Source organism: Caloenas nicobarica, chromosome 6, assembly GCF_036013445.1.
Source record: "Caloenas nicobarica isolate bCalNic1 chromosome 6, bCalNic1.hap1, whole genome shotgun sequence".
NCBI classification, from domain to species: domain Eukaryota; kingdom Metazoa; phylum Chordata; class Aves; order Columbiformes; family Columbidae; genus Caloenas; species Caloenas nicobarica.
Genome location: NC_088250.1, coordinates 9193728 through 9217245, shown reverse-complemented (window position 1 = coordinate 9217245; position 23518 = coordinate 9193728). Strand labels below are relative to the sequence as shown.

Sequence of the window (23518 nt, the reverse complement as noted above, 5' to 3'; positions counted from 1 at the left end):
ATGAAGCAGATGTTTCTATTAATGCCAGAATTGGGTGGAAATCCAAAGGATGCTTTTTTTTTGAAAACTCTATTTTACCCAATTAAACTGCAACTTGCTGAAGTATTCCAATGAATCATTTCCTTTTTTTTTTTCTTTTGTGATTAGTAGGCTCTAAAGGGACAAAAGAATAGTTTTGTATCAGTCTCCCTCAATTAAATGTAAAGTACATCTGGACAGAGTCTGAAGATCCATCTTTCACTGGCAGTTGCAAAGCCATCGACATAATAAAATAATACTCTGATTGGTATTACAAGGCTGCATTTAAATCATTGGCATTCATGCTCTGAGTCCTTTGCAGGGAGCACAAGCCCTCCATTAGAGAAAAGCTTAATTTTATACTGTGATAAGATATGCAATGAAAATGAGAAAAAAAGAGCTTTTGCAGAGCTGGAGACATAATAATAGAAGCTACAATGAATGTCTGGGCAGCTTTTTCAGTTACTTATAAACTGCAGGTGTCAAACACATTCTGGAAAGAAGCTGAATTCCAGTTTTAATTACAGTCAGCAGGTTGAGGCATAATTCAAGGCTTGATAATACCTTCGATCCATAACTAAACCCCTCCTGCTATCAGTAAGACGTTGACACCAAGATCAAGGAGAAAACGTGACCTCCCTGCAGTAGCTAAACTCTGAACTTCAGTATCCCACTGTAAAATCCTGAACACCCTTGATATTGAAAGTACCTATCCCTTGCATGATTATCTCAGCAAGTCTTAGCATCAAATGGGAACTGAACTAGTAAAATTCCTCTGATGATCAGAGTGAGAAAGATGTGTCATTGCAGCTTTCATCTAAAGGTTCCTTTGGCTCTAATTAGCTGGGGCGGGGCGGGGAGGTGAAAGAAAACCAAACAAAACCCAACCAACCAACCAACCAACCAAAAGAAAACAACACAAACAAACAAGAACCTTTGGCTGGAATTGTATGAACCTAAAACCAAGAGCTGTATGGGTCTTCCCAGGGAAGTACGACCCAGCTTTATCGGCAATCTTTTGCCAGCAACAGCCAGTTTATTGAGCTCAAAGACTTTAAGTTCATTATGTGCTTGAATAGCCCCACGTACATCAATGCCCTGACCCAAAACTGAGTCTTTGAGGCCTTATGCTGGTACATATAATAAAGAGTAGTATTAAACTCTTCTCCCTATTAATGATTCTGGGGGAAAAAGCAGGATGTGCGAGCTGGTGTGCTGAGCTCAGCTACGGGGGGCTGCTGGTCAAAGGTAGGCAGAGGTCTCGTTTAAAGCCAGTGGGCAGAGTCTTTGAAGGGGAAGCTAATTATGCCTCATTATGTGGGATAATACAGCTCTAGAGTTACAGGGGCAGGCACCACCTGGGTGTTGAGGAGGAAGGTCACTGCAGAAGAAGCAGAGGCAGAGCCGCCTGGGAGAGGGAGGCTGGCAGAGGCAGATGTAAGGATTTCTGAGCAAAGGAGATGCTTGTTGCTTTTACTCTGCTCAGAGAAACACAACCTTATGAAGCAAACTTTTCGTTTCAGAGGATTCAACCAATACACCTGCCTTGTACCATTCTTCTGTAATGGAGGAGCCCTGAACAAGAAAAGGGCTGGTTGGGGGAATGATCTTCTATTAGGTACCAAGAGCCAGGAACTGCCTGGGACTGAATAAACTACAGAACAAACCAAAACCACTGGAAGTGTAGATGTTTAAAATTATTATATTTGTGCTGACATAACCCACACATACAGATAAGCTTTATGTCATTACCAAAGACGGCCCCCACCAACGGCACCCGCGACTCTCAGTACGTAACACCTATGTACTCACAACACCCCTGTGAGGTAGGACAAGGCCATGAAGCCCATTTCACCAGTGGGGAACCTGTCAAAACTGAGCAACTTTCTCATGGTCACCCAGCCAGTCTGTTGCAGAGCAGAGCGGAGCGCAGGCTTTCAGAGAGGGCAGCCACGGGACTGCTTTTTTGTCAAACACCCTGCGCTGCCGACAGCTCCTCTGCTCCATCACGGCCATTGCTGCTGTAAGCAAGTGGCCACGAGCAGCAGGTGATGCCAACTAAGTCCTCTCGGGCATAAAAGAGATCATAAAAGAAGAGCTGGGAGTGGGGGGAAAAAGAACCTGTGGAAAGACCAATCTGATTTGTAACCAAATGCTAGTCTTAAATGCATACCACATTCCTAGTAACAAAATAAGTGCATATTTTTTTAAAAAAAGCATTTTAAGAAAACATGACGTTTATCTCCACCACCCCAGAATCATAGAACACAGGGCTGGAAGGACCCCAGGGGGTCATCAGGTCTTTTCCCCAGCTTCTACAATCCCCTGTGGTTTGGTCCCTTCAATAGATGGAGCTTATGGTGCTATCTTGGCTACTTGTGTCAGAGCTGTCCAGTGTCAGATCAGGACTCGCGTCCGCGCTGTCAGGATCAGCTTGATTTTTAGCAAAGTTGATGAAAACCTAGAAGTTTAAAGGAAAACATTCAGTATGTGACAGCATAAAGAATTTATAATATGAATTAATATAAAAAAGGAATGGCTGTGAGCCCGGAGAGAGTGCTCAGGAATGGATTCACACTGGATTTGAGAATTGCAAATGTTGGGCTTCTGCGGGCTAATGTAAATAAATGGATACACACTCCTGTACTGCTGAACCGACATCCAGGATGCAAAGGTGCATTCCTGTACAAAACCTAATTGTCCTGCAGCTCATGTTTCTGAAGTACTGGCGAGGTAATACCTGTGTGGTGGCTCGTTTTGATCACAGTGTAATAGAGCTATATTATTACTTTATAAACCCATCTGTCTATATATAATTGACATCCTTGCATGCAGAACTGCATATTATATAGAAAGGTATATATAATCACACGTAACAGTCTTTGTTTGAACAGTATCTAATGAATACATAAAATATTCTTACTAGAACGCTGTCTGCAATCACATTTGCATATAGACAAATCCAAGCTGTCCTCCCACAAACCACGACTTGAGGCTTCCTGCTGTTTGTCTGCCCATTTCTCTCACAACCACTGCCCCTTATTAAAACAATATTGAGGACCTCCTCCCCCCCTAGATCTCTGTTTAACAATCTGTAGGATTACAGGGCTGCAGTTTTTGCTCTCATCTCTGGGACAGACCAAATATATCAGATGCTGATGCTCAAGAGGATGATTTCTTCTGCATATTCCTTGCAGCATCCCTTCAGCTGATGTGGTTCCTACAATACTTTAACGCCAGTGAGAATGTTCTTCCAAGGGAAAATGGAAGGAACTCAACCATGAAGCTAGGTTTGGAGTAATGCTAAATGAACTTACAAGCAAAATACAGTAAAAGAAAGAGCAAAATCAAGCAAATTTCCAGGACTGGTGGGAAAAGCCCACCGCCAGGAAGCCTAGCACTGAACTCAGGGGTGATTCATAATCCTGCCCTTCATCCACACCTATGGGGCTGCTGAAATCTGCAGTTGCAAAGGGAAGAACAGGTTCTTTATGCTAAACAGAGCTTTCTATGTGCATTTTCCTAGTGCCAGCACAGGTATCTGGAGGCAGTAGTCCTGATAAAGTATCCCCAGGAGGAATATAGATGGAAATCCCTTTCAAAACATAGTCTATTGTGTGCAGCAGTCCATTATGTGTAACTATCAGTCTGCTCCCCTCTTAACAATTTTAAATGGATGGCCACACATCTTTAATTCCTTACCTCCTCTAAGGTTGTCTGACTCACTGAGAAGTGCCTGATATTGAAGACTGCTTTGCTGGCTTCCAGGAGATCAAATATATTTGCTACTCCTCCTGCAGAGACGGGAACGTGATACTCCACCATGTTGAAATGCCGATCCTGTGGGAACAGGAACGATGGAGTAGAGTTAAGAGGTTGCTGCCTATAAAGAGCCAACAGATCTGGTGGCCATCTGGCTGACAACAAAAGCAAAGAGGAGCTTTGGAACCACAGGAGAATGAAGGGGCAGAGGGTGTATTCTTCTGGCTCCCAAAGGTGAGGAATATTATTTTCTGGTATTGACCAGTGTTTCTCCATTGGGAATTTTTGTGAATTTTATGACTGGGAGGTGATAACTAAGCCCCAGAGCTGGAAGCTTGAGAGTAGCCATAGCATTCTCCAGCTCCAAGTCTGCTGTTTTGATTAAAAAATTAGGGTTGGGGGCCATTAGGGTTGGGGGCCAGGGGTTAAGGCCATTAGGATTAGGGGGTAGGGGTTAGGGTTATGGCCATTAGAGTTAGGGGCCATTACGGCTGGGGGCCAGGGGTTGGGGTTTGGGTTAGGTGTTAGGGTTTGTTGGGGGCTGGAGGTTGGGGTTTAGGTGTTAGGGGTTAGAGGTGGGATGGGGGTTAGGGTTAGGGCCATTAGGTTTGGGGGCCAGGGGTTAAAGGTTTGGGGTTAGGGGGTTAGGCGTAGGCTTTGGGTTAGGGTTTCGGTTAGGGCCATTAGGGTTGCGGGCCAGGGGTGTGTGGTTAGGGGCCATTAGGGTTGGGGGCTGGGGTTTGGGTTAGGGTCAGGGTTTGTTGGGGGTTGGAGGTTGGGGTATAGGGTGGGGGTTAGGTGTTATGGGTTAGGGCCATTAGGTTTGGGGGCCAGGAGTGTAGGGTTAGGGTTAGGGGCCGGGTTAGGGGTTAGGGTCAGGGGTTGTTAGGGGTTGGAGATGGGGGTATAGGGTGGAGGTTAGGGGTTAGGGGTGGGATGGGGATCAGGGTTAGGGCCATTAGGTTTCGGGGCCAGGGGTTAGGAGTTAGGGGGTAGGGTTAGGTTTAGGCTTTGGGCCATTAGGGTTGGGGGCCATTAGGGTCAGGGTTTGTTGGGGGTTGGAGGTTGGGGTATAGGGTGGGGGTTAGGTGTTAGGGTTGGGGGCCAGGGGAGTGGGGTTTGGGGGTTTTTGGGTGATTGGGGGTTTTGGATGGTGGGGGTGCTCAACCTTGCACTGACAAGTGTGTGCGTATGAATCTCCTACATTCTGAGAGCACAGACCTATATGCACCACATGTTGCAAGGTGTCTGTCTTGCTAGATCATCTTGGTTATTTGAAGGGCTTGAGAGGGCCTCTCCTGAAAGCATTTGTCCTGCTTACCTTCAGGCATGTGTTTGGAAAGTGTGACTTCATGAACTCCGTCAGCGTCTCAGTGCAAACTGTGTTGCTATTCAAGTGCATCTTCACAGTGAATCCTCTTCCAAACCTAAGGGAAAAAGAAAATCACAATTAACACAGTAGGAAAGAGAAACGGATAAAGAAAATCCTTTGAGAGTAACACACAGCCTCTTTGGGGAAATCTAATCCAGGCAGAGTGCAGCTTGAACGGGGTCAGGGTTGTTAACCCGGAGTGAATCTTAATAAGAAGCTGAGCTATTGTGATTACTAATACAATCGAAGCTCAACCCTAACATACATTTCACATTTTCAGCAGTGAACAGATTACTTTAGGGAACACATCTCTGGGAAAAAGGTTGTGAGAAAGTAGAAAGTGCATTAGTTAATACGGAATTTCAGTGGCGTAGTAAGAAACATAAATCAGAGAACGACGTTATTTTGATGCCCTGTTAACAAAGGTCTCACGTTCTGAGCCCTCAAAGCTGTAGGTTACTAACTCCATATGCCGTTCAGTAAAAGAGAAATAGGTACATTTTACTGACCTGCTCTTGATATGCTGCAACGAGCCAATGCACTGAAAACTCCCGTTCACCATAATTGCCAGCCTGGTACAGAGGGCTTCGCATTCTTCCATGCTGAAAAGCCAACCAAGAAACTTGAGTTGAGAAGGAAGGGGAAAGGGAAAGGGAAAGCGAAAGGGAGAAGAAAAAAAAAAGAAAAAGAGGGCCTCTCCATAACCCCCTGTGGACCCTGAGGCTGGAGACAGAGCCAAAACCAGCCCTACCTGTGGGACGTGAGTATCACCGAGCATTTGTTCTGCACTTCCTCACTGATGATTTTCCAAAGGTGGCGTTTAGCATTTGGATCCATTCCAGAGCTCGGTTCATCCTATCGGGAAAGACAGGACTGAATGTAAATTTACACTCAAAATCTGATCTTCCTAACACTTGTGCTTTAAATATCTAGAAACACCACAGGCATAACCTCAGACAAGAAGCTATCAACTGGCACTCTGCTCCTATGTACACCTGCGTTTTGCCTCTCTCTCACCTGCTGACAAAGCCAGCGTTGCATTTTTCCATTTAGAGAGACAGTAAGCCAGAGATGAAAGATGGTCTATTGTCTCTTATTTTTGCATCACTGATAAAATTGTTAGCCCATTTCCCACTGACAAACTGTTATTGTTGAGCATAATGCCTTATATAAGGCAGAAATAAACCAGCTTGGGTTCAGGCAGCAGTCAGCATGGAGGAAATTTCCCCACCTTCTATTTTTATTGAGATTTTTTTTAATGTCACAAAAGCAGCTAGAGGGCTGGTATATGTGGTCAGAAGTAAAGGCAGTAGTGCTGGGCTTGATATGAGCTTGGACAAGGGAGATTTATGTCCACTAGGTATCAAATTTAATATTGGAAAACCTGCTCACAGAGCACTGCACACATTCAAAACACAGCAAGTGGAAAAACTACACAAAAAGATATATTTTAGCAATGGCATCTCACATGGAAGAACTGGAAAGTTGAAAGTGAAAAACAAAAGGGGAAGCCAAACCTAGAAAAACAGTTTTATGTTCTAATCCTGGGGGAAGTTGCTCCTTTGCTCTCCTACAGATTTGGAGCCTTGGATTCTGCTTTTCTTGCAACACTGTGCAGGTAGTTGATAGAAACAAACAACAAACAAAAAACACAAACAAGACAGACCTGGGAACAAGGAGAATTTACTTGGCAAATATAAGATCTATTTTTGACCTCTGAAAGGTGCTAACAGAGAAGCCAGCAGACCCACCACTCTTATGCCCTCAAAGAAAATTTGAGTGCTTGCTAAACTTTCCTCTGATGCACATGTTGTCAGGCTACGTATGGGCATTTGGGGAGTGTCCTGCAAGCTGTACCTAAGGAGGTTCTGCTAAACTGTGGAAATACCTCTGTCAGCCCAGAGATCTGCTCATCTGCCCCACAACAAGGCCCCCGTTTCTCACCAGCAGCAGAATTGATGGATTCCCAATGAGAGCCAGAGCAGTTGACAATTTCCTGTTGGTGCCGTAACTGCACATAGAGGTGACTCTGTCTTTGTAGGCCATCAGATTCAGCCGGTGGAGAAGCTGGAGTACAACCTATGGGAGCAAGACGACTGATTTCACAACCATGTCCAGGCATAAATTACCACACGCGTATTTGTTTACTGGAAGACTAATTAAATCAATGTAAAGTCTGTCAATAACTGGAAAATGTTTTAACTCAAGCCCCAGTGTTACTCACTCCCTTGATGTCTCTCTCAGGGATGCCATGTAGCCTAGCATAGTAATACATGTGCTCTTCCACCGTCAGCAAGTCATCCAAGGCATCTTCTTGAGGACAGTAACCAAAGAGCGACCAGTGTGCCTCGCTAATGTCATTCAAGGACCTGTGTGAGGAAGTTGGCAAGTCATTTTAAACACAGTGAACTGTCAATGTACTCCGGAATCAGACAGGAGAGAGAAAAACCCTTTCTACTGCTTTCTATCCCTTCCCCAACTCCTGAAAAAAAATTCTATGAATTTGCAGACCTTCAACTTCTAGACCTTCAGTTCTGCAGAGGAAGACCTGTATCTGCGAGGTCTGTTAGCTGTGGTGTCTAGTACATGACTCTCTGTTCACCATCAGCACTTCAGATGGCACAGTTGTCACCACGCCTGCTCCTGTTAGACAGTGCGGGTCTTACTGGTCTCCAGATGCCGGCTCAGCAGTGGGATCATGCTCAGCTAAGGATCTGAGTCTGATCGCATTGGCAATAGAATGACATGGAAGAAGCACCACTGAGAGCAGCAGAGGTACGACAGCAAAGTGCAAACCCTGGGGAAGCAACCGTACCATCTCCAAAGGATGAAATTTCCTGCCTTATTTATTTTTGCTCTCAATGTTTTGTTTCAGACTTTTACATTTCTTTTCCTTTGCCGTTCAGCCTGAAAAACTCCCAGGCTGGTTTGCTCACACACTTTCCCCAGAAATCACGTCCTTCGTACCCAGAATGATCCTGGACCCGCAGCCTTCCGCTGGATGCTCCGATATCACCTGTCAGCATCTTAAAGATGGTCGTCTTTCCAGCTCCGTTCACACCAAGCAAGCCAAAGCACTGAATTGTGAGAAAGAAAAGTAGAAATGTAAGCATTTTGTATTTATAATGCAGAAAATATTGCTCTGAGATGAGCGCTCAGTGCATCTTGTGTCTTCTCTGGACCCTTGAGCAAGATGAATTGCTAGAGCAGCAGAGGTACTCGGAGCATATGAACGTTATAATGGAGGTTGTTTATGGTGCAATATACTGCAGCTTATATTAGGACCGTTTGTTTAATACGGTGAAGAATCAAGGATGTGCCTCTAATAGAGTCATTCCTTTTACTGCAAGGTACACTTTTGCAGCGAACTCATCTGACAGGCCAAATCCTGATCATCTAATTTGTGCAAAGCCTCCCATTGACAGGAATGGAGCTATTCATAGGAATGAGGTGAGTGAAGTTTGTGCTGTCATTGGTAAAACCTTAATGCGACACAAGATTTTTGTCAAATAATCTCACTAATGCACTACTTTAATAAGATTAAGAACTGGCTCCCTGTAGTGCAGTTCAGTATCTCATACTAAAATCTTTGTTTTATTGCTAAGGTTGGAGATATGCAGTTGTGTGTTGCATAAGCAACCACCACTGTGCTGATAATTCCTATTATTTTGATGTCGTTAGTACAGAGCAGCTGATGTGACAATCCTCACATGCTGGGCCTGCTGCAGATGTACAGCATTGATTCAAGGCTCCTGTCTTTTCTCGTGAGTCAGTGTTTTTGCAGGTAACTGCACTGACATGACCAAAGAGTGGGTTTTTTCTTTAGAGTTAGTTTTAAGTCCTGATTCATGAAAATGTGTGTTCAGCTGAAGTGATTTGTCTTTCCCTGGTGGGAAATACAAGCAGATAAGCCTGGCTCACTGTCTCCCATGCAGTTTAGGTGAATAATTGCAGCTGGACAAATTCTGCTGTCTTCATTTACTATATGGTAATCCACAGCGACTGCCTCCCCCAAAATGCACTGTGCTAGGTGCTGTACAAACACAGCAGGCAGACATTTTGTTCTGAATACAGCTCCATCACTGTCCCATCCACTTTTCTTCTTTTTGGGGCCTTCAAACTGTCGCTTGGTGTCCCAAATCCACCAGGAGCCTTTAGTCGCTACCATAACCCCAAGAATCAATAAATCAGGCAAAGGAGAAGGTCGGAGCAGAACAAACCATGACAGTTGTGCCGGGACAGCGACAGGGACTGGGAGAGAAGATGACAGTGGGACTGTGGATCTGTTCCAATTTCCCTGCCCAGGGTGGAAGGTGCCCGCAGCCTTTCCCCTTCGCTTACCTCTCCAGCAGGAATCCCGAGGCTGACGTTTTTCACAGCCACGATGCGTTTGTGAGGGAGGTGGTAGATCTTCGTGAGGTTCTGGAGCTGCACCACGTCGAAGTCAGCTTTGCCAGACTCCACCCGGTTCCTCTCTGCCTGGACGTCCCCGTCCTCTTCAGCCACGGGCGGCAGAAACGACGTTTTGCCGTGCACTCTGTCAAACAGGAACCTACGGGGAGGGCAGAGAGGGGACCTTACCCTCGGGCAACCAGACAGCGGTGCGCCTGTGTGCTTGGGATACTAAGGAGCCTTCCTGGGACATCCCAGGGCGTGCAAACGTACACAGGTATATGCACAGTTTCTATTCTCTCCTGATATTTGCACCATTTAGGGAATTAAAAAATCCCCTGCGTTCTCTTTCTGCCTATTTTTTTTATTCTTTTTCAGCAAATATTTTGAGCTGGAGGGGATCCTGCACCATAGACACACTCATAATGCAGGGGACAGGACTGGTTTTGGTCTTTCTTGTGGGCACCCAAGCCAGAGGAGATAGAGAGACTGAAACAGAGGAGGCTGTCAACGGACTGACCGCTCTTACCAACCAGCTGAACATCAGCCTACCCAACCCAGAGCCCTGAAAGAAAGGCCACAGTCTCAGCCAGCAAGGACTACCAAGAGACTCTGGCAACCTATACCTCTATTAGTTAATACTCTAATTACTGGTAGAAACTGGGACCGCTGCCAGAGAAAACTTACTCCTTGTTTGCAAAGTGTCTTGGAAATTTATGGGCTTCATAATTGACAATGATGGTGCAAGAGCCCAGAATTAAACCAAAGAGTGCTGGCTTGGTCTGTTTTCATTGCAAGACTCCAGATGTTACTTACTCTAGTATGTTGTTCCAGACTCTCTGAATCATCCTGTCTTGAACTGCAAGACGAATAGCAAAAAACACAGTGCCCTGGATAAACATGGCAAACAGCTTGGATGTGGTCTTGTCCAGCTCGAAGGTTTTGTCAGGGTAGTCCACTCCATAGGCTCTTAAGAAGCCCAGCAGTGCCTGATCCTGTGACAGTTCAATCAAGCCATAGCCAAAGCAAAATTGTGGGAACAGAAGGAACACGTGCCTTAAGTTTTCAGCGAGATCACGCAAGCCCTGAAAAACAAAAAAAAAGCCAAAAAAAAAGCAGCACAGTCAGTCACTGTTTTTATTCATGGAACAAACTCATCGGCTTTACTGTGGGACTGAAGTGTAACAATTACATTGGGATTTGCTTGTGTCTCAGAGCAGAGATAAATTGAAAGCAAAGAGCTCTGGAGACATCTCGTTTCACAGGCACAAGGTCAGAAAAGTCAACAGGCAGCTCTGAAGTTGCGATCACCCACAGCAAACAGCAGCTGGTTCCCAGCGCAGTCCCTCAGTGCTGCTCCAGCCGCTCACCCTGTGTGTGCAGCAGCGCCAAACCCACCCCTGAGCCAGAGCTTAATCCAGCCCAGAGCCGCCCTGTGCCTCCCAAAACCACACAGCTCCCGCACCAGCCCGCTGGGGAGCACTGCCCCCTCCCCTGGAGCGCTGTCCTGTCTGTTTTACTTAGACAAACATCTCCATAAAACACAAGATTTGGCTTTAAAAGACACAGATGAGCCTTTCCAGTTAACTCATGGCAAAACAGCCTGGTGTGCAGTCTCACACTCGCGAACTCTCACACAGAGAGATTTAGTACCTTTTGAGCAGAAGGAAGGATTAGCGCACATGGCAAAGCGGGGAAGCAGTAAATGAGCATGGAAAGAAACCAACTCCCTGCCGCTGGGGCACAGAGGGATAAAAGATGATCATAATTGCACATCCCTAAAATCCAGGGGGTTGCTAAACAAGCACTGTCCAGCTAGAGAGAAAAATCCGAGCCAGCTATTGTTTTACGAAGCAATTGCCCCTTATAAAAAAAGAAAACTACATGTGAGGTGTACATTTTATCCCAGCGATTCCCATGGATATCTCAGTTTAAGAGAAGGCTTTACTCTAGGGAATCATCACTGTCTCTGAGTCATTTTTCATCCTTGTAGGGAGAAGATGATTGCATTACAGAACTAGACGACAGACAGCCGGTGCTGGGCTTAATGCAGCACACGTCAGACTCAGGGCAATGACATCTAGTTGTCACTCTCCACAGTTTGTGCTATCATAACTTAGCAATGGTTCAAAGTCCCTATCAACTTCTAATCAAACATCTATACCCACCTCCTGCCATTCTCTGCACAGGCAGTTTTCTTCCTCTCTTTTTGTATTCTCCCCTCTGTCACCATCATTTCCTTCTTTGCTGGGGGTGCGGATTTACAGACAGGCAAGATTACTATTTGACTCATGCCCTGTCTGTAGGGAACCCCATTAAGTCCTGCGACTACTGTCCTCTGTTTGGTCTACCTCTAACACCTTGAAAACAGCCAGCTGCTAAGGACCTGATCAAAGCCACCAAACTCAACGAGAAGCCTCCTGCTGTTTCACCAAGGGTTTAATATTAGTAGGGTTCCTACCTGGTCCGTGGCCTTTTCCTGGGAGAGCAGAAATACAACCGAGTGAGTGATGATGGTATTGATGCCAAAGAACAAGTTGACGCAAACATAAACGATGAAGGCCATTCCTGTTTCCTTGAAAAACCCAGCCAGCAGGTACATCCATGAAAATGTTGCATATCTATAAATTGCCAACATTGCAGAGAATACTACAGTAACTCAAAGTGCAATTGAAAAACAAACAACTAAAGACCTCAGACAACATAATAGTTCTGTTTCGGCATGTGACTAGATTTCCATATTACAGGAGCTTCAAGAAGAAGAAACAGCTTTGTATCTGTTAGAATTTGGAAAGAAAGTTTATGTTACATACTTTGAACATGGAACCCCAACTGAAAGCAGACAGACTGGGCCTGGAGGATTCAAAGCCAGGGAGACAGTTTTGCTAAGTTTTCCTGATTTATGCTGCTGGTTAAATTTTTTTTTTTTCCTTCTCTGATTTTGAAATGCTTCTATATCTCGAACTTTGCAATAGTACAATAAGCATCTGCTTATGGCTTAGGTTGTCACTGTGACCTTGAACATTTCATACCCTCATACAGAGTTTGCTTTGAACAAAGTGGGCATGATGACAGTAGTTCAGCTCACTGCTTCTGGAAGGAGCAACTAGTTACCATATATAAAGTAAATGTTGAAGAAAAAAGCCCACGTATTCCTCCCTTGGATCCCAAATTGCAGCAGCCTGCAATATCCTGATCCTCACTCTGTGCAATGATATTTAAATAACTAAGCTCCACACTTACCCAAACATTAACAGAAGAAGAAATACTGCCAGTAAGTTATTGTTGTTGCAGAAAGCTGGTATCTGGAAGGATGAAATAACTCCTATTGAGAGTCCAACAGGGACCATAAAAAGTACCTGCAAAATGATATTAAAAAGACGTTATTAGGACGATAATTCTTAAACATTTCTCTAGAACTATGCAGAAGCAACAATGCCATGCCTGAACCTGGCCCCACAAGTGCAGTTTGGGTTTTCTAAGGGAAAACAAACACAGGAGGGGTCTCACTCCTCCTGAGACTTTCAGGAGTCTTGCAAATGAGTTCCTGCAAAGCCACTTTGAATGGGTTAAGCCTCAACATTCAGGACTGTGGACAGAAAGTGCTTTAAAAAAAAAGGTTGTGAATTAAGAATACCCCTTTGGGTTTTCTGTTAGCCTTGCAGTCAGACCACTTTATCGCGCCCTGTAAATCTCGTCTTTATAATGTTGAGTCAAGCCAGGGACCTACCAAACATCTGCTTCGAGAGGTTCCTCTCTTCCCCAGCCTTGGGGTTTAACAGAATTTACTGGCACAGGTTCACTGAGAAATATCAAGTTGCCGAGAGCACTGGATTAGTCTCAGCCCGCTGAATACTGATTGTGGCAAGGACTCCGGGGATTTTTCCGCAGGCTGATTTAACAAATACGCAGTGCTGGAAGGAGGGCCCGGATCAGAGATGCAGACACAGGCCTGCCCCATCCTCGCCCGAGCCAGGCTGCAGCCACGCTGCCCTCAGACCCCTTCCAAGCCGCAGGTACTTGTGCTATTGCCTAATCACCCTAGTCCCTGTAAACAGGCTGTTTAGTGCTGAGCACAGCAGTGTTAGGACTGCTTTGTTAGTGCGCATTGGTGTTACCAACACACCCAGAAGCTGAGGCTGTGCTCTGCAGAAAGGGTTGCGGCTCATGTTCCCCCAGGGATTTCAGCCCTTAGCCCTCACTGCGACAGAGGAGCCGGCCACCCAAACACCCTCCAAAATTTCATACTTTCAGGAACTGATGACATCAGTGGGATTTTTAGGCACTAGCAGAACTGCATCGATAGAAATTTGTTGGATACGTAGAGCTGATCACCATTACAGCATAGCTGGCAGTGCCAAAGCTCGCAAGCAGCTCTCTAACAATGTGAGGGTTTGACATTGTGCGCTGAAGGTAATTCATAAGACATAAAGTACTTTAGTCTACAGACACTGTGCATATTTATCCTCTTAGCCCAGCGATGCTTTCCAGCAGTGCTATCAACCCTCTTTACCATGAGGAAACTTAACTTCAGGGAGAGCAAGGGCATGCCTACGCCATGTAATGCAGCACAGTGCTAGGGAGCTCAACCATCTATAGGAACAAGGTGGTAAATCTATACAGAGCAGTGCAGCACTGTAGAAAGGAACGTGCTCAGGTTCTGGAAGGCATATAGCTGCATTATTAGCTTCCCTTGGCTTCAAAACCTTTATAATATATAACCTTAAAGTGAGCATTGAACCCAGCAATGGATTTTCGCCCAACAGGGGAGTGCCAGCTGGTGAGATGTCACACTCTCTACTCCCAGGGTTTCCAGAATGGCTGTAGCCTCAAGAACCAAAGCCTTACCCCAGATGCGTAAAGCCTGCATGACAACTAATCTAGCCCTGCAAGCTACCAGAAAGGCAGCTTGCTGCTTGCATGTTAAAATTGAAATCAAACTCTGGCCTGTTGTGTGTTGCTCTCATATAAATGTGCTGAGTGCTTTGCATACGCTCGAGAGAGGAGGAGTGCCTTCGCTTAGCAAAATCCAGCGGTGTGGTTCACATTTAATAGTCTTCAATGCCTTGGAGAACAATTACTACACAACACTCTTGGTAGTAATAATATTAAGATGACTAGGCAACCAACTTTAAATAAAGACCTTTTTTTTCCCCTGCTGTGTAATGCTACTCTTAGTGCATTTATGAATGTGAATTATTTACCAGATCATAAACGAAGTTAGTCACCCAATAGCTTGTCATCCCAATGCCTGAAATATGCTGCAGTTGTTTGGCTTTGGTTTGATGTTCTTTTACCACGTAGAGCACAAAGCTTGCCGTTGTGATAGAGTAGCCAACCAAGACAGACATTGAAACTATGATGTCGAGTAAACTGTTGAGCCTGGGGAGAAAGTGGAGAAAGATGTATATGGTGAGTCAAAGCGGCAGGTTTCCCTCACTGCAGCAGCATTGTTTAGAGCTCAGAAGCAAAAGGTCCTGATTCTGTGCCAGCATCTTTTGCTGATGTTAATTACTCCTAGCAAAAAGGAGTCACAGCACTGAGTCGTAGCACTGTACCATGGCATTGATTGGGAAATTATGTAATTATTATTATTGTGGCAAAGCACAAACGTGTGATGCTGTAACTGTGATCTCCAGGTCTATATGAGATCCTGCAAAGAAACCATAACAGGAATCAGCAGCTCTGATGGCAAGCAGGATGCTACTCATGCGTAGAGGGAATAAAGACAAGGAAGAAAACAGTTTCATCATTGAGAGATATTCAGCAATTTAGGCTGGTTTATGGTTTCCAAGAAGCTGGTTTGCTCCTTTTGAAGCTAAACAATTCAGGCATCAGCCAAATGAATCTTCTTACATTATTTGTTCTTGACTCTGTCCTCCGGGATATGGGTGAGATGACAAGAAAATACCTACAAAAAACAACAACAGAAAAAGAAATTGAAAATGTGGCTAACTTAAAGCTTCCCTCACCAGCTCCTGATATTGACAGTAATACAGAAAACTCTGAGTAGAGAAGAAAAGCAGATCAAAAGCTGGCTTTCGCTCTGTCATCTTGGTGTGATGTTGGGCAGAATTCTGAGCATCCTCATTTTTCCTATGACTTCACTTTGATGCACAGCAGATCTGAAATTCAAACCCTAGGCCTTGTTTCTGCATCTATCTGGCTGATGGTATCATTCACTTCAGTGAGAGCACTCCCACACCTAAAATGAGGCACATGGTCATAGGTCCATGTATTTTAGGTTGGATTCCTCAACACAGGCACATTCAAAACTGGTGAATATGTTTCATTTTAAAGTTGCTGCTTGATGATCTCACTGCATTTAATTTGTTCTTTTATCATCAGAAACAATCATTCCCTATTGGCTTTTTCTACAACTATTATCTTCCTATGATATATGTCTTTCTCAATACAACACCTGTCGAGATGCTAGCATAAAACCAAGTAAGCTGCAAACACTTTTGTTCCCAGTTTGGCAAAGAACTAATTCTGAATTATTCTGTCTTATGCAGCTAGGGAAAAAAAAAATAATAGCATTTTGTCCAAAGGAACCAGCAAAAAATCTAGTTACTGTGTTGGTAAGCCCTATGTGAAACTTTGCAAAAAGATCCCTTAAAATGTGTTTGTATCAGGCACAAGCTGCAAGAGAGAAATCTTCTGATCTTGTGCATCATATTCAGAAGAAGATTTGGTTTAAGTACTTCTTTACCAAGGAGAACACCTAACCCAAAATATAATACTACTCTTCATCACAGTACGTTTGCTGTTTGGAGGCAATTTGTGCCTATAAAACCAGAGTTTCCTAACAAAAGGAGGAACCTGGGGGGCTCTGGTGGGCCAGTTGCAACCTCCAGTGAAGGTCTCTGCCCAGGTCTCACCAAGATGACAGCCCAGTCTCTAAGATTCCAGCACCTGAGAAAGGGTTTAGGCTAAGATGTTTGTGTGGCTGAAAACAAGGTACTCAATCCATATTTAGGCCCCTAAGTAAATGCCTCAGTTCTCAGGGAGCTCCGGAGGACCTGTAGCTGCTATTAAATCCTGAGCAATTTGCTAGAACATGCCACCTCTGAAATTTAAGCTCCTTACAGGCAGGCACCTGACTTTCAGCAGTTATACGCGGAAGAACTATTCTGGGCTATTTTCCCTAAGAACCAGCACTCCACACGGGGACCAGAAAGGGGGAGACCGTGGGCTGGGCTGATTAAGTGCCATACCGAGCAAATAAATTCGAAAGGGAAGATTTCATAGGAAATTCATTTTGGAGGGGGGAAAAAAAAACCCTCAGTCTTGTCATCAGTGAGAGAAATGGAATTAAAATCTTGGGCTGCTGATAAAGCCACACAAACAGCCAGGAAATGTTTCCCTTCTCTAAAAGAGAGAGAGAAAGAAAGATACCGTCTGTCTAATCTGTTAATACTTCACTATAAAGCCATTTTCCTTTACTGAAGCTTAGGCTAGAAGTCAAAATTTCCATTTCAATGCTTTCTCTTTTTTGTTGGTTGGGATTGAGAGAAAGCACAATATACGTAAGTCAAAAGCTATTATGACTTGCTTAGTGACAGGGTAAAATGTTTTTTATGTATTTTTTAAAAATATACGCAGCCTAAGTCAAACCTCTAAAGCAGGACTGGCACCTCTTTCAAACTGCTGAAATGACAACACACTTTTATCTGGCCATTTCAACGGTTCTTAAACTGTCATTTATTTGTCACAACAACAAATAGATTTAGCTGCCAGGAACATACCATGCAGAACGTCTGTTCAATTGTATTTCAAACTGGATTTACACTACCCCAGGGGAGCTATCCTTATCCATTCATTTTATTTCCCCTGTTCTATGGCTTGGATCATTAGTGGGAAGTGGGGAATTATCTGCCTGGTCATTTACTACTAAGCATTTCTTCCCAAAAATGCATAAGCAGCAGGACAGATGGAATAAAAACTGCTGCTATTCCTTCCCACTGAAAATTGTTGTGGTGGGTTTTTTGTTTTGGTTTGGTTTTTTTTTCCCTGGTATAAAACTTAACCTGTGAAAACTCTGACTGTTCACAGGAGCCTCCTGCCTTTGCTCTCACTACAGCATGTGTTGGGAATACAGAGACAGGGCAAGAAGCTTCACTGCTTAATAATTCAGCTGCTCTGGGACGTTCCTGCGGCTGGAAGTGCCTGGCTCAGGTCTCCTCTCTCCGCACCCCGGCAGGGGCTGCAGCTTTGCGCAACGTTCTCGCAGGGCAGACCTAAGAGCTTCAACCTTCTGACCTGTCGGGCATGCTGCAAATCTCGAAGGCATGCGCCAGGGGGTATTTTAGGATGGCGGCGGGGACAAGGCACCAGTTTCACTTGTTGTGAGCCGAGCTTGTTGCGAGGGGAGTTTCGGTGCATCGGTACGTGGAGGTGGGATGAGAGAGATGCTGCTTTGACTTGTAATCAGCGCTCTGCTCTTTAATTCATGGCATGACACTCAAAGCTTCAGACCAGATGCCTTTTCCATTGTAGTTCAATTGAGACATGTGGACGAGCGACAGTCTTATGAGTAAAGAGACACTGTCACCTATTTCACCATCTACCTGGAGCGGCAGGTCTCTGAGGTGAGGGGGCAAGGCAGGACCAGGACAGAGCTGGAAGGGCACCATTTGTCACAGAAAAATCAATTGGTAGGGCACTTCTGCACACAATTGCTACTCTTGTCAGATCCCATAAATCTCTGCATAAGGTTTCTCAAAATGGCATCAACATAAATCTTTCTCTTCTCCCTGCACTCCCGCCCTCTCTAGAGACGGGCATACACACACGGACGCGTTTGTGCCCATGCCGCACCCTTAAAGTAGGCTAAACCACAAATGGGGAGAGAGGGTGCCCTGCTTTATCAGCAGGAATTTGGGTTGCTGTATTACATTACTGAGGAGAAGCTCTGAGAACTGATAACCCCAAATGCGTTACGCTAATACTCCTTGAAATCTGTGTCTGCTGCATGTCACAGGAAAAATATAGCTGAAAATTATGTTTCTCTCTTAATCTCCCTCTCATTCAAACACAAACACACACACACATCCTGAGTTGCTCTCAGCAGAAGGATGACATATTAAAATTTATTAATATAAACCACCCCCAAAGATGACCTAATCTATGTTTAACTAATGGGCACCTATCACGAGAAAGCTGTTTCAGTACAATGATGGGAGGCAATAAATCAAATAGCAACCATTGGCATTTTTTGGATAAAGGAAGTGGTTTACGTAGGAGCTGGGGTCATCCCTGTCCAGCTCCCCTGAGTCTTTGACAAAGACAAATTAAACGTGTGATTTATTCATGGTTTTCAATTCTGTTTATAAAGGAATTGCATAATTAGGAATACAGAAATGGCCTCATTGAAGTCAAGGTAAGTGTTGTCATCGATTTCAATAGAACCAGGATATTCCCCCCTAAAAGAGGAGAAATAATCTGCTCATGTAAAGGGACACTTACCATATCTGGAACTCTCATTTTCTGGCAAGTTAGCTCGGAGAATGAAGTTGTTCAAGCTGTTGAGATAGGCTGGAAGGCTGTGATAACCTTCGGGATTATACCACACCTGCACACAATTGAAAAATTGAAACAATTTGCGAGATAAATTGTTACTGATAACATTTTGGTTTGTTCTGCTTGCACAAATGATTCATTCCATGGTTGTTATCTGAAGTCATAAGCTCTACAAGTTGAAGTCCCACGATTAAGCCGCATCAAGTACTAAATGAGCATAAAATCACATTTAACTTTCAGCAGAAGCAGACCCATCAGCCTAATTTGCCTTCTGGTAGAGAAGAAAGAAGCACTAGCTGAATATGTGACCTAAAGCAGATAGACATTTGTTTTCTTCTCTGTAATAAGTTGCTCAGATCTGACAAACGCCAGCAGTGGAGAATTCCCAAAGAAAGTTAAGCAGTCAGATGTCTAACACGCCTTGAAAGCCAGGAGAAAAAAAGGTTGCTTTGGGGCAGAAAATAGCCAGTTGTCACCTTCTCATTCAGCAACAGCACTTCCCTCGCCATGAAAACTTTTCTTACCTATCCATGATAAACTCTGGGGAGTGAGGGGGAAAATCAGATCACAGGGCATGCACTTTGGGCGAGTTTACCATCGCCTACTTCAGGCACAACTCACAGCACCCAGGTTGAAGGTGTAAGTCACCTACCAAAGGACCGAGAGCTTAGGCTATTAAGGTTAGAGGCTTCAACTCAGCCCACAGCATCCACCTTTGCATATCCCCAAATCCTGCATGCTCAGTGATTTCATTCTCCTTGCCCAGCAGAGCAAGGACTGGAGTCTGCCCAGCTTCCAACACTATGAAGGTTTCCAGGTGTTAAATCTGACACGGGATAAGCAAACAGCAATGCTTTCAGATCTAAGAGGAAGCTGTAAGACTGGAGGGGTGAAAACCCCTGCAAATTCATTACATGAGCTCTGAGGGATAGTGAAACAAATCGCGTGATTCCCTTTCATTGGAACCATCTCTGAAAATAGTACTGCTCTTGCAGGAACACTCTCCTGGTAGCTCAGTTTTGCAATGAGATCACAGGATCTTGGTAACTCTCTTGCATCTCCCTGCTCCCTCAGATTTCAGCCGTGGTGCTTTTAACGCTGATGTGTTACAACATTTTCACTGAGCAGAAACAGAGAAAGGGTACATCAGGATGCACCAGCCAGCCCTAGTTAAGATACATACGTTCTCTCATGAGATAAAGGTGCTAACTAATTGGTCTTTTCACCTCTGTATAATAAAATTATGATGGCAGAAAAAATATCTCCTGCTAGCAAGAAAAGTCAGACCAATAAAGAAGAATGGGGAGAGGAAAGGAAATGAACTGCGAGCCATTTCTCCCATGCCAAGCTGCAGAATTCAGAGGGTTTCACTTCATTTTCTGAAATATCCCTGAACTCAACAGCACTTTTCCTGAGTCCCATGCTTCCCATGCTAGGATAAGCAGATGGAGATTAGTTACCTTAGTCAATGTTCTGTTGGGGGGCACCGGCCTGATATCAAACTGAAGATCTGGTGTCAAAGGCAGCCCGAAGCTCCAGCCACCGTACCTGAGTGAAAACCAGAGGGAAGTGCATTGCTACCCTCATTCAAAAGCTTTAATACCTTTGGCTGGTGCACGTTAGCATGCCGCCGTCACCCCAGCTCATTCTAGCTTGACTGAAAAGAACGTATCCCACTACATAGTGTATGACCAAGCCAACACTGCTGCAGGAGCCCTTATTTGCAGGGAAAAAAAGGAAAACAGAAACTTGGCTATCGCTATCACAAAACTCTGCTGAAAGCCTCTATCTGAGAAACATTTTGGAGCCGTGTGGACTCCTAACCCGCTGGAATAAGACAACTGCTTCTTAACCAGAAGACAAGCAGCTCGGTGTAAATCAATGGCAGATGAACATATTCCTTGACAACCTTAATGGCAGGCTATTTTTGCCCCAAGACATGCTGTGCGGCTGCGTTGCAGAGTCCAGACACACTAATAGCTCTAACAGCCCCATGGTGCAAGAAAACGCTCAGCCTCTGATTTCACTGGAACAGATGCACTTGTTTAAGTGAAGCACGCACTGAGAGTCTTCAGAGAATCAAACTTGGAGCAAAGTCTCTCCCCAGGGTTTACTTCATGACAGGCTATGTCAGATTTTCCTCTTCTTAAGCATTTCTGAGTCAGACGAAGGCTTGTCTACAGATCCAGCCATCAGCCTACAGGCTGATTGACATGTTATCCCTAGGCTCTCTCTGCTACGATCAAGCAGAGCGCTTGCACAAACGTTTATCTTTAACTCCCCGATTGCAGGACATTTTACCTCCTTTCACCAGATTCACAGAGACCATCAGCCAAGACGCCCTTCTAAACCTTTACTGCGCTGACACCTCTCCAAGCCCAGGGGTAAGATATGTATAAGAGTCTGTTCCCAGTAGGATTCAGAGGAGAAGGACTGGAGATTTACGCTGTACCGTTTCTGCAGGAAGTCTTTGGCAGTTGCCAGAATGTAGGTCTCCACGTTGTGCCCTGTAAGGTTATAAACTGTCCGCGTGGAGAAGGTCCTTCTGTGAGGGGGAGTGTAGTTTGTCTGTGGACATGTCTGAGTGGAGACAAATGAACAAAAATGTTAGTGTCTGCGTTTTAACTGAAAACTAGCATATCAGGATAAGATTGAGAGCAGGTAATGGCAACAATTTGGTCCTGGAACCGATTCCTACAGAAGCTCATGATTCACAAATCAGGGTGCAAAGACACACGGCATACATTCCTTCACGCTGTCCTGAATATATTTATTAAGGTGCTTAAAAACAACCTTTGCTTAAACCTACACTTCAGTTCTACTGACATCAGCAAGATCTTGACACGTGCTTTATGCTACGTAGGAAGACTTTTGCTGAATTAAGGGTGATCCTACTTAGCAGAGCGTCAGAGTGACTGCACAGACAACGGCACAGGGCAAAATTCACCGAGCGGAAAACTCTGTGGTGGCCTCAAACTCTCATCTTGCATTTCACAGCAGCTACAGTCCACATTTTTGCTTTACTATCAGTCATTGGGAATATTCACCAGAGCTAAATGAAACCTTGGATTAGAATTCTGAATACATAATTTAACATGCTGAGGGTCAAGGTCACATCGACTGTTTCATAAGGTTGAAGTGTCCTCGCAGACAGCATGCTGGTTGTTTCTTTCTGCTTATCCATAAGAAAAACCCTGGTCTCTCCCATTGTGTATCTGTTCATAACTTTGCATCAGAATACACAAAATAGCTTCCTTCATGCTGAGGAACACCTGCTTCTGCTTGCTAGAGGTGAGAGTCAGCTTTGAACATTATCCTGACTTATCCGAGAAATTATGTCAACACTTTTCATGATGTGAAATTAAGTATATGTCCAGAAAACCACATGAAATAGCCAGATTTTAAGGAATGACTGTGAACATTCAACTAAGTTCATGCTTTATTGTACAAATGGCATACTGCACCTTGAGTCTTATTTCCTACTGGAAACAAGCTGAACAGCACTGGAGGGAGAAGAGATCAACTTCAAACTGGATTGTAAAATTGTAACAGCCTTGGGGCAGAATCTGCCTTTTCCCATATAAAAACACTAAGCCCAGCAGTGTCCATATCTGGTTCTGTATGTACCACCGTAATGCAAATAACTAATATTATTTATCATCACTATTTATAGTATGGAGCAGAGGAAAAGCAGATGAATCTAGCCTTTGCATAAAGTTAAATTCTGACAAGCAAACAGGAACAATATGCCTTTATATAATGACTGTGCTTGAATAAAATGCAATTTTCATCTTTAACACAATGCAATTTTCTTCTTGAATATATGTTCACCTCTGCTAAATGGGATAATCATAGGACAATCAACAACAACACTGAACCTTTTCCCACCATAGGGAGGAAGGCAGATATATTAACATGTGAATCTTCTGAGGATGCTGTTTGCTTTCAAAACTGGTGCAGACAGTGGTTATCCAGCGCACAAAGTCAACAAGGCCAAAAAGAGACAGGAGGAATCTGAACACTGAGTTCCCCTTAGTATGGTGCCTGCCCACAAAACCCCTCCCAACCTACAAGACCCCCCAAATATCCTCCCAAGCCCCCTCTCTTTTGGGTTCATTCAGATTACCTGGATGCCATCTGTGCAGTTGCAGGCAGAATATTGAGTTTCCTGGTCTCCGCTGATAACCCACGGGCCAAGCATATCCTCCTTTAAACACTGCCTGAAAATGAACACATTTTCCTCTGAGGTTCTCTATGCTCAGGTGTGCAAATGATGCTAATTGCTGTCATGTTTAATGACAGCAAGGATGGCAGTGAGTAGCTTCAGCGGAAAAGCAGACCTTCTTGTCAGCTCTGGGTGATTCAGGGATGGGTGCTCAGGGAATACCCATCCTATACCCATCCTACACCCATCCTCCCGCTGCCCTCAGTGCCCCTCGGCAGAGCCCTCAC

General features: G+C 44.5%; 1 protein-coding gene across 2 annotated transcripts in view; it reads right to left on the bottom strand.

Annotated features, from left to right (window-relative positions):
* Positions 1–1735: 1735 nt before the first annotated feature.
* ABCA12 (ATP binding cassette subfamily A member 12) overlaps positions 1736–23518 on the bottom strand; it is an 86918-nt gene continuing 65135 nt past the window's right edge. The window contains exons 37-54 of one of the 2 annotated variants that reach the window (XM_065637541.1): positions 23193–23286; positions 21519–21646; positions 20527–20614; positions 19013–19118; positions 15401–15455; positions 14749–14926; positions 12788–12903; positions 12006–12165; positions 10361–10629; positions 9494–9704; positions 8120–8229; positions 7377–7521; positions 7097–7231; positions 5904–6007; positions 5662–5754; positions 5102–5207; positions 3721–3858; positions 1736–2479 (exon numbers count right to left, since the gene is read on the bottom strand). In XM_065637541.1, coding sequence (XP_065493613.1) covers positions 2360–2479; positions 3721–3858; positions 5102–5207; positions 5662–5754; positions 5904–6007; positions 7097–7231; positions 7377–7521; positions 8120–8229; positions 9494–9704; positions 10361–10629; positions 12006–12165; positions 12788–12903; positions 14749–14926; positions 15401–15455; positions 19013–19118; positions 20527–20614; positions 21519–21646; positions 23193–23286 — 2356 coding nt within the window. In that variant the 3' untranslated portion in view covers positions 1736–2359. Of the gene's footprint in view, positions 2480–3720; positions 3859–5101; positions 5208–5661; positions 5755–5903; positions 6008–7096; positions 7232–7376; positions 7522–8119; positions 8230–9493; positions 9705–10360; positions 10630–12005; positions 12166–12787; positions 12904–14748; positions 14927–15400; positions 15456–19012; positions 19119–20526; positions 20615–21518; positions 21647–23192; positions 23287–23518 lie in introns of those variants that run through there. The other variant, XR_010606383.1, reaches the window with a different exon arrangement.